This window comes from Sphaeramia orbicularis, chromosome 8 (genome assembly GCF_902148855.1).
Source record: "Sphaeramia orbicularis chromosome 8, fSphaOr1.1, whole genome shotgun sequence".
Lineage (NCBI taxonomy): Eukaryota > Metazoa > Chordata > Actinopteri > Kurtiformes > Apogonidae > Sphaeramia > Sphaeramia orbicularis.
The window spans coordinates 48,508,871-48,519,892 of NC_043964.1; the positions used below are offsets into that span (position 1 = coordinate 48,508,871).

Genomic DNA, 11,022 nt, shown 5'->3' on the forward strand with positions numbered 1-11,022 from the left:
TGATCTATCATCATCTACAAGGGAAAATGATGTATTGTTTGTGATCTTCAGGTCCTCATGGAGCACTGCATTAAAACCAGACATAATTATGTGATGAAAATCACTGTATTGGCTCAGGAACACCAACGTCTGAACACAATTCAGTGTTCTATCCATAAATATCAGCTTAAGCTTCATGGTGCAAAGAAGACACTTCATGTCAACATGATCCAGAAATGACATCATCTTCTGCGACCAAAACGCATTTAAAATGGAAAAGTGGAAAAATGTTCAATGGTTAGATGAGATGAAATGTGAAATTCTTTTTCAGAAAGAGGGACTACCCAGCTTATCAGCAGCCAGTTCAAAGCCTGTATATGATGATGATGAATTAGAGCAGTGGTTCCGAACCTTTTTTGGCTTGCGACCCCATTTTAACGTCACAAATTTCTGGCGACCCCAGACACTGAAAATAGAGACATTTGCTAAGATTAATTTGTTCTTGATCATGTAATAGTTTACTATACTATGTTTCAAATAAACATTAATTTTAGATGACATTTAGTCTATGTAATGTATATTATTATGGACGGAGGCAGAAAAGCCAGGTGTAGATTACTGCACAAAGTGAGAACTTTATTTTCCTTGGTCAGAATATGTACGGTCAGTCCAACTTGGATTTACAAGGCTGACAATTAATACTGAACAAACAATAACTCAAACTATGAATTATGAAAGAGCTGCAGCATCTGAAACCGACCACAGTGAACATTTGACAGATAAACAGAACCACAGTGCTTCAGTTTCAGCTTCACAGTTTGTCATGTCTTTTATGTATTGGGATTATCTCTTTCAACTCACTATATATTTTTTATTAGTAAGTTTTTTATTTTTATCAGTTACCCTAAATTTCAGGCCCCATTTGAATTCCAGGCGACCCCACCGCATTAGTGCCTATGGAATGGGCACTATTAATGCATTAGTGTTTCCCAACTAGTGTCTGATACTTATAATTATTGTTTAATCAAAATAAACCTGTTAAATTACATAGTTTGTTAAATATAAGCAAAGGGAACATACATGTGTCTTAATGACAAGACAATTGCATTTGACAGGTGCTGTTAAAGTTATGATGTAATATGATGGGTGACAATTTTGACAAAATACATCATTATTTTGAAACGGAGTCCTTTAAATATATATCTAATAGTCATGTCAAGAAGCTTTAATATACTCTGTTATTTTAAGATTCTAATTATTTGAGCCATAAAAAAAAAACAAAAAAACTTACGTTTCTTTCTTCTTATTTATTTTAGTCACTATTATTATTTATTTCTGTAGTTGAACAGAGAAAGCCTTTACTGACAAACTTCATTTTATGATATAAACTATGTGACCTGTTCCATCCGCTTCTGAGAACTGGACCAGTGGGTCCGTTTCATGGTGGTCCGGTCCAAAGTTCACTCTATCAGTGAAACACCGGCTCAAACCGGCACAGGGCGACGCCGATGCGCGCACCCTGCACCGGAAGTCCAGGTCTAGTCGACGGCGTTCATGAGCACGGGGGCACGGGGCAGGAGTGAGCCGGCACAGGCGATACCGGGGAAAGAAGAGCGGAGCAGCCGGTTAACAACGCAAGAGTACACGGTCTACGGAATGAAACATACTGATGTTTGGTCTTCAAAGTCCTGCTCACATTCACGTAATATATGTTATTCATGTTTTGTCGATTTGATGGCCGCCTACGAATCTATTTTTATGTGTTTTAGCATTAGCTAAGGCTAGCTGGGTTGTGAAATTAGCCGAGAAGGGCTAACCAATGTTGCCGCTGTCTAAGTTAGCCAGCCGGGTGCCTCGACAGTAGTTAGCCGGCTGTAAGCCTCCATTTCGTCACATGAACTCATTTAATCGTTTTGCCAGCATTTTATGTATGTGTGGTAGGTCGGTACTAGTTGGCAGACGTTAGCCTGAACATTCGGCAGAAATTTCTCAACAAAATGGTTGGCTAAGTTATCAAAGAATCAGTTGTTCGCTGACGTCGTTAGCAGTGATGTAAGCTAACGTGCTAAAGGCTAGCTTACTATTTAGCTACGCCCATAGGCCTCGCATTCCTCGACGAATAACGTCAGATTTGTGTGGTGCGCCGTAGAAACCGCATAACAAAACATAATGTGGGTATCTTAGTACTGTGAACAATCGAGAAGGCATTATTATCAGTTAACAAACCTGTGGTAATTGTTATTTCAAGCGGTAAACAACAAACGCAAACTTGGTGTTAAGCGTTTATTTGGCTTTCAGTTTGCTGATTTCTTTTCAACACAGTCTCGTTAAATTCCTTCCTGTATAATTTCGTCCACAGTTCCTCATCCAGAACATCCTGACAGCAAGAGCCTGACAGGCAGGAGTTGAAGAGCCGTGCCTGGTTCCGAGGGAGGGATTGTGTTGTGACGTCTGCTGCGTTGCCTCTGGAAGAAAGAGCCTGTTTTTGTCTTGTATCCTGGTGTGTGAGAGGAGGACTTAGTGCTGTTAGTTTGTGAGCAGCTCTCCCTATGTGTGTGACAATGGGGGACATCAGTGACCTGGACCGACAGATAGAGCAGCTCAGACGCTGTGAGCTCATTAAGGAAAATGAAGTCAAAGCACTGTGTGCCAAAGCCAGGTAATGCTTGAATATGAACTTCAACACAGTCACAGAGATTATGGTATTGAATGATCCAGTATACTGTTAAATTTAATGTTTTAGCTATCTATACAGATGATAATATATATGCTTTTGTGGTAGTTCGACAGCATTCTATAGATAGATGAATGATGAGCACTTTTAGATGTGTGATTGGAAAAAAAATGTTTTAACCTAATTTTCTGGCTTAAAAATTGTGAAAACCCCTCAGTAACGGATGGACAGAAAATTAATATCTGTTTATGACCACTTTATAAAACCTGCCTTAAAGTGCGGTTCCAATTTCAACATGAAATTGTCAGATCTTTACTGGTGGTCCTCTAGTGTGTCTGTTTTGCAAAACCGTAAACAGTGTGTATTTTTTCAATATTTAAGGGCATAAAATAGCAAGAGCTTTGCTAATTGTTCTGGTAACACATGGACAGAGGCATTATGGTAATGGATGGACGAGAGAATAATTACAAATTTAAATTGTTTATTCAGTATATTTATCAGTATATATATCGTTTATATAATATCTACTAAGTCAAACACCTTAATAAACTAATTTAATACTTAAGTTATATTTATCCCAGTTTATTAGATATTGGTAACCACTGTAAAAAGAGTAGTTAAAGGTTTTTAAATTGACCTTAAAATTTATCATAAGTATAATATAGGTCCAATAGAAGATGATCAAAGTTATGATTTGAATTGCACTGACAAAGAATGCAAAAATAAAATTTATGCTGAATATAATGCCATCTAAGTATTTTAAAAACATAAAAAAATAAATAAATAAAACTTGTGCTGGACACTAGAAATAATGTACTTTCAAAATGTATAAGTCTTCAAAAGATGATTTTAAATTTATTTTTTGATCTAGATGTTAACCTTCCCTTGGCCAACCCCTACTCCAACTTTATTAGAAACTGCATAACTGTGCAGTGGAACTTAAAATGGGGCTATGGCTAGTGAATCTTAGTGAATCTGTTGACTGTTGCTTCAGACAACAAATAAAGCCTTTTTTCCATAAAAATAACTCAAAGTCTTATCAGAATTGCTGGTGATTAATCCAGTAATAGACAATAGATCAGTTTGTCATTGTAGCTCTAATAATAAATACCATAATAAATGTAGTGCTCATTGGAACTGAACATCAAAATAAATATCTATGTAGGAATGTTTTGTTTGTTTTTTTGAGGTATTATTTTACTTCTAAGTCTTCAGTCCCAGCTGAGCAGTAACACCAGCTTTGGGCTTTTCAAATGTAATGCAGATCTTATCCAATCTGTTGAGACCCATGCCTAAAGTTTTCACTTGGGCTGATTTTTGCACATCAGTGAGCAGGAATCCATCCCAGTAATATTAGATTATGTAATCTAATGTAATTTCTTTGGAATTTAATTACTGCTTTAGCCAAAAGCAAGATTTGTGTCTGTTGATTTTTAGATGAAGCTTAGCTTCCCACTGACCACTGATTAAAATGAAGGGTAGGAAATGAAGGTGAAAAAATGGAGGTAGAGCTGTGTGAGAAAAGCAGTTATACTTTTTGTATTGCAGTTATATTTATCATGAAGCATTTCCCTTTTGTCATTTTATTTTTCATTATCGTCTCAAACACTTTCAAATATTATTGTTTTATTTAATTTAATTTAATTCCTGCATGTATTAATATTTACCAAACATGGTAATAATCGTTTTAGAAGTTCAACCTTTAGATTTCATCACTGTTTAAATGTTACGTTTTCCTATGAAGAGTTCAAAGCAACAAATACCATCTTTACACATTGTTCTTGTCGTGTTAAATAAGTTGTTCTTATTTTCTGTATTTTGATTTGTCTGGCTGGCCAGATCATTAGATCATTTATTGTGATAATTATGAATGCGGACTGATTTGAAATTGTTTTAATGAAAACATTTGTGACTGTTGCCCAGCTTTGATTGGGAAAAACCACCAAGGATTGGTGTTAGCAAGGAGATGTTGGTGCTGAGTGTACTGCGGGTATTGATTCTATTGGAGTGATGAGCACCGGTCCAAGAAAAGAGATTGACTCATTTGGTGTCTTGATGATGGAGGTGGAGAGTCTAACACATTGGTCCTGAATCTCCCACAGGCGTTGAAATGGGTTGATCTGGTGACCGTGACATTATAATGTATGATTCACATCATTGTCAGTTGATTCAGTGATCCCTTGTCCACTGTGGATGGGTCCAAACCATTCCCATCAGGCTTTTTGTCTGATTTGTCAACTGCCTTGTACAGAATTTCCCCTGGCTACATGGATGACTACATCTATAAATGCTTTAGTCAACAATGTAAACAAAATAACCCCAAAAGAAAAACCTGTATCGTTATTGTGATGAGTCTTCAGTTTCGTAGTGGCATAGTGCACAGACCCCAAAAGAACACTTATCATTCACTCTTCATATATTACTTCACATAAGGCAACTTGTGCTTTTTGACAAAAAACTTTTAAAAATCCATATTTTGGTGTAGTGTGGTAGTGAATTTCTTCAGTTCTAAAAGTGTCTTTGTGTATACTGTCTCCGAGGGAATAATCTAGGCCAGGGGTCACCAATCCTGGTCCTCGAGGGCTGGTATCCTGCATGTTTTAGATATTTCCCTCTCCCCGCACACCTGACAGTCATTATCAGGCTTCTGCAGAGCTTGATGATAGGCTTATGGTTTGAATCAGGTGTGTTGCAAGAGGGATACATCTAAAACAAGCAGGATACCGGCCCTCGAGGACCAGGATTGGTGACCCCTGATCTAGGCTATGTGGTGTTGTCAGGAGGTGGCGCTGTCAGCTATGTCATGCATAGTGTTGATAAACAGAAGACGTAGAGCATTCAGTTTGTGTTTTTCATTTGAAAGGGCTGCAGTGTTTATTAAAGAAATTAAGGAGTGGTTTGGATTCATCAGTCTACACTACTTTGTGTACCAGACATGATGTCACATTTGATCAGAATGTCTTGGATGATGCAAAAAGCTGATGAGTCATGTGACTTAAATGTTCACTGTATAACTTAACTCTTATGTACATAGTGGAACATCAACTTGAGCATGGGTTTTGCGGTGTCCATTTTTGAGTTGGTGCTTATCAGATGTGATCAGAGTGGACGACTGCACATTGTTTCCATTCAAAACACATTCCTGCCTCTGTGGTGAAAATGCTGTCAGCTAGGGGGAGTTACTGTGTCATCATGTTTTAGCACAAACACAAACAAGGCCAATCATGTTTTACTGTGTGTGTGTTTTCAGAGAAATTCTGGTTGAAGAAAGCAATGTCCAGAGAGTAGACTCTCCTGTCACAGTAAGTCCCATTTCAGATGAGACTGAATGTGGTTGCATGTTACATACTAAATGGGCTAAATGTGTCTTGTATGTATTTGTAGGTGTGTGGCGATATACATGGTCAGTTCTATGACTTGAAGGAGCTGTTTAGAGTGAGTTTTTTTTCTGCTTATTCCAGTTTCATTCATGGCTTTGACACTGAAACATGTTTAAGTACTTGTTCTGACTCCTTTCTCCGTGGCAGGTTGGTGGAGATGTCCCAGAGACAAATTACCTCTTCATGGGTGACTTTGTGGACAGAGGCTTCTACAGTGTGGAAACGTTCCTTCTGCTGCTAGCGCTTAAGGTACATATGACTTGTTTCCTCTAGATGTGTTCCATGCTTTTTTTAAGACCAGATATCCATCAAATTCTTTACGAAGGCCAGGACAGATCTGAACTTATATGGCTCAGACTCCAGGAAAAATCCACCTGTAATCGTAATTCCTGTTTCCTGATGCATGCTTTTTTAAAACAACTTGTGTATTTGACATTGGTCATGCTGTGCTCCTCAGGTGCGTTATCCAGACAGGATAACTTTGATCCGGGGAAACCACGAGTCTCGGCAAATCACCCAGGTGTATGGCTTCTATGATGAATGCCTCCGTAAGTACGGCTCGGTCACCGTGTGGAGATACTGCACCGAGATCTTCGACTACCTGTCTCTGTCTGCTATCATCGATGGAAAGGTCAGACAATAGCCTAGGATTCTTTTGACTTAAACACCATGTGTAATATGACTAACATTCATTGTCTTTGTTCCCGTCAGATCTTCTGTGTCCACGGTGGTTTGTCTCCTTCAATTCAGACACTGGACCAGATCCGGACCATTGACAGAAAACAGGAAGTGCCCCACGATGGGCCCATGTGTGACCTCCTCTGGTCAGACCCTGAAGGTACACACATTTAACTCTTTCCATTGTATACATGTTTTATTGGAATAATTTTGATCAAAAACAGAGGTTCCAGGAAATAAACCAATGAGCCCTATAAACCATGGCATCATGCGGCTGATTGCGTTTGTAAAAAGATCACTACATAAACCAGTTCAGAACACCTAATGAGCATGTGACAAACATCCAGAAAGAAAATAAAAAAGAAAGGCGTTTTCAATCCTTTTCATAGTCATGTACACTGGAGCACCCGTAAAAAGTATCTAAAATCATCATAGTGTTGGAGTAAGGTTTGCAATTAACATACATTAAATAAAAACAGCAGAAAGAGTTGATGCTATTAATACCAGTCATTCCTCTGCCCAGAAAGCAAATTCAAAGGTCAGGGTCTAGAGAGACATTCATGTGGGTGTCACTAGTAAATGTACAATTATTTAAAAGGTTAATTCATATTGGTCTTCAGGGGTAGTGTGACTAGGTGAGCTTAATGACTGTCAGTATCAGAATATTACTAGAGCATCTTCTCATTTTGAGTGACAACAAAACTTAAGGGATATTAAAATCCATGCATGGCTCTGTCACTAAATCAAACTTCATAACAAAATGTGACTCTTTGAGACTATTTGTAGTGATATTGATATAATCCAGTCACAGGGTATGTATTGGTGTATTTTAAAATAGTTTTGACACTGCTCAGCCATAACCAAGAATCAGGACTGTCCTTTACTAAAACCTAGTTTAGATTCAGTTCTTTGAGTTATTATTTCATCAGTGATCCACTCCTTGGCCCATTCTACTCCTGTTATTCTTGTCATCACCGTATTTTCTAGAATCCACAGCTGTGTTGTTGTGCACCTATTTCCACCTGGCTGATGTTTTTCTCTTGCTGTGATGTCAGACACCACAGGGTGGGGTGTGAGTCCCAGAGGTGCTGGTTATCTATTTGGCAGCGATGTGGTGGCCCAGTTCAACGCTGCTAACGACATCCACATGATCTGCCGAGCTCACCAGCTGGTCATGGAGGGATACAAATGGCACTTCAACGAGACTGTGCTTACAGTGTGGTCAGCACCCAACTACTGCTACAGGTAAGGGTGCGTGTGTGTGTGTGTCTGTGTGTGTGTGTGGGGGGGGGTTAAAATTACAGCCCTTAATACTATTTATATTAAGATATCCATTGACTTATATTTTGTTGTAGATGGAATGTGAACACAATAGATTTAACCTCATGTTATTTGTGAATCCATTCCTCACATTTGAGTAAAAACCTATAACAGGAGCAATTTAAGAACGAGTGAAACTAAACAAATACCAAAATGAACTGGTAATTTTGACTAAAAAAATGATTTGGTCTATGGGCATGTTGTCCTTAAGGAGCTAAGATGGACTGAAGATGACATATCGTTTGACATACTGAGGAAGGTAGAAATAAGAAAATACCAAGTACTAAGAAAAACTGAGTTGTCAGGACTGGTTTAGGAAATGCTGCTATAGATTTGTATTGATCTACTGTGTGACATTTTTCTAATGCACTGTCTGGATCACATTCCTTAAATATATGCATTCTGTAAGTATTTTTTACAATGAATAAGCAAGTTATTTATTCAGTGTAACATTTTCATTTAGCTGCCGTATCTCATCCTGTTTACGAAGTTAACATCAGCGTTTAAAGCTAGTTCAGGCTATTCCATTACAATGAAATTGGTTTGTCCTTCAAATATGAAGGACAAAAGTAGAATGAAATGATAGAACATGAATACACATCACTAAAAGAAATGTAAAAAAAACGCAAAAAAAGTCACATAAGGTGTATACAAAGGACTTTTACAATGAAAGGTAACTTAGTGGATGTGGAATTACTGAGCATTACTGGAGTTGATAAAGTTGAAATACCTCTGGTGATGAGTGTTTTTGGGGATGTACAAAGGCTTTAGTGTGTGAACATGTTTGTCTCTGGTTAAATCAGATGTGGAAACGTCGCTGCCATCTTGGAGCTGGATGAGCATCTACAGCGGGAGTTCATCATATTTGAGGCAGCGCCACAGGAGACCAGAGGCATCCCCTCTAAGAAGCCAGTAGCTGACTATTTCCTGTGAAGTCTTTTTTTTCCTTTTTTTTTTTTTTTTGTTTGTTTGTTGCAGACAGCCATGACATAATGAAGTTTTTTCGAGTACCGTTTCACACCAGCCACCCTTTTTCCACCTGCTGCTCCCACTGGACAATTCTGTCCATCTGAACTCACAGCAGTTTGACAGAAAACCTGCCCCTAACCCACTAGAAGTCCCCCCCCCCCCCCCCCCCCACACACACACACACACAGTTTCAGCCTGGGGAGGGGCCAGGTTTGTTTCCAGGGTGAGGTGAACACTGGGCCTGACTGTTGTCACTTCTCCTCAGCTCCAAATGATGACCATCACATGTTCAGCGCCCCCCCCCCAAAAAAAAAAAGACCATCAGACGTTCTGTCAGCCCCCTCACCCCCTGTAGATATGACCGTGTCCTCTTCGCCTGGCTTCCACCACTGATAGTATTTTTCATGATGAACTCTATCATTTAGTTTTAGAAGTATTTTGTTCTTTTTTTATTTCTTTTAAAGAATATGCAGATGTAGGATATTTCAGTTTCTCATTTACCGGATTCCTTATGTGCATATGGTCTTCGTTTTTTTCTTTTTGTATAATTGTTGCTGCCAGGAAAAAATGCAAAGCTCTCCCCCCTCGCCTCATCTTGTTCTGTTTCTGTCATATGTGACATTATTTAACAAAGCCAGTGCTGCTGCTCAGCACCATCACAGATAAATACCTGAAATGTAAAACTGGCCAAAACAAGTCACTATATTCACCATTGTTTTCTCTCTTAATTCATTTTAATCTACAAATCTCTGTAGGTCTGTCAATTTTGATATTGTGAGAATAAAGTTTTTGTATTAATGCAGATTTATTTTTCAGGTGTGGTTCACTGTAATTTGAGTTTTCATTTAAATCACGTTTTTGATTAATCTTTAAATTCCTGCTGTTGATTTTTAAATATTTATTTATTTACAGGCTTTTGTGAAGCTAGCACCTAGTGGCCATCTGTGATATTGCAGTACTTAAAGTGTCATCAGCATCATTTTAGTGCAGTAATTCTGATGTGAGTACCATGTGGGTGGGGGGCCAGTGAGTGAAATACCAGCTCACATATACACAAGTCCAAACCCACATGTTGACTGGGTTCAATAACAGAAGAGAAACTTTTATGCCTTTTTTGACAATGAGCATCTTCCATTAAAATAAATGTCATTTTGGGGTCTAAAATTTTACAAATACATCTGAACAGCAGGTATCTAAGAACAGGATCATTCAGTGGTGGGGGATTCTGCCATCATTTACATCCCTGATGCTGTTGGTTTAATATTTAATTTTACAAGTCAAATTGGCAGTTCAGTTGTACAACTGTTGATCAGACTGGAAATATGCAAATCATCATCACTGTCTCAGTCCAAGACCTGATGAGTGAAGGTGTTGGTGCAGCTTCAACAGGATCAGACTGCAGGTTGTTTACCTGTTCATTCCTGTAGCCCAGTCTGTACTGATGACACCACATATTCCAGATTATCCACATTTATGTTTTCTTTAATCCAATTTATCACATTTTTTACAGAATAAGCAGCTTCAGAGCATTTTAGAAAACAGCAAGAATAAGAAAACTGACAGTTCACACTTAGTTTCATTAGCTTCATTGCATAATTGCCTAAATCAGTGGTTCCCAGCCTTTTTTGGCTTGTGACCCCATTTTAACATAAATTTCTGGTGATCCCAGACATTCAAAACAGCCTTTTAAAATTTGATTTTATTTTTTTACTTTTAAAATTAATTTGGTTTTGATCAGTTAATAGTTTGCTATACTATGTTGTAAATAAATGTAAATTTTAGACGACATTTAGACCAGCTTATATTTACAAGGCTGACTATGAATTATGAAAGAGCTGCAGCATCTGAAACCGACCACAACGAACACTTGAAAGATAAACAGAACCACAGTGCTTCAGTTTCAGCTTCACAGTTTGTCATGTCTTTTATGTACTGTGATTGTCTCTTTCAACTCACCATATATTTTTTATTAGTAATTTTTTTTTTTTTTTTTTTTTGTAACTTATCAATTACTAGAAATTT

General features: G+C 38.1%; 1 protein-coding gene across 2 annotated transcripts; it reads left to right on the forward strand.

The window, feature by feature from the left end:
- Positions 1 to 1,524: 1,524 nt before the first annotated feature.
- On the forward strand, positions 1,525 to 9,804 carry LOC115424371 (serine/threonine-protein phosphatase 4 catalytic subunit B). 2 transcript variants are annotated; one of them, XM_030141591.1, is made up of 9 exons: positions 1,525 to 1,681; positions 2,339 to 2,638; positions 5,904 to 5,955; positions 6,038 to 6,088; positions 6,181 to 6,282; positions 6,491 to 6,664; positions 6,745 to 6,871; positions 7,767 to 7,956; positions 8,835 to 9,804. In XM_030141591.1, exons 2-9 carry the CDS (start codon positions 2,529 to 2,531, stop codon positions 8,962 to 8,964), a joined length of 936 nt encoding a protein of 311 aa, XP_029997451.1. In that variant the 5' UTR covers positions 1,525 to 1,681; positions 2,339 to 2,528; the 3' UTR covers positions 8,965 to 9,804. The 2 variants fall into 2 exon arrangements, with proteins under 2 accessions (XP_029997451.1, XP_029997452.1); XM_030141592.1 differs by having other exon boundaries at positions 1,543 to 1,650.
- The last annotated feature ends 1,218 nt before the right edge of the window (positions 9,805 to 11,022 follow it).

What these genes read in the sequence shown, in the direction of transcription:
- LOC115424371 (XM_030141591.1), top strand. Translation starts at nt 2,529, where the DNA reads ATGTGTGTGACAATGGGGGACATCAGTGACCTGGACCGACAGATAGAG. An exon ending in GAGTAGACTCTCCTGTCACA is followed by an intron (nt 5,956 to 6,037) that starts GTAAGTCCCATT and finishes ATGTATTTGTAG; the next exon opens with GTGTGTGGCGATATACATGG. An exon ending in ACTTGAAGGAGCTGTTTAGA is followed by an intron (nt 6,089 to 6,180) that starts GTGAGTTTTTTT and finishes TCTCCGTGGCAG; the next exon opens with GTTGGTGGAGATGTCCCAGA.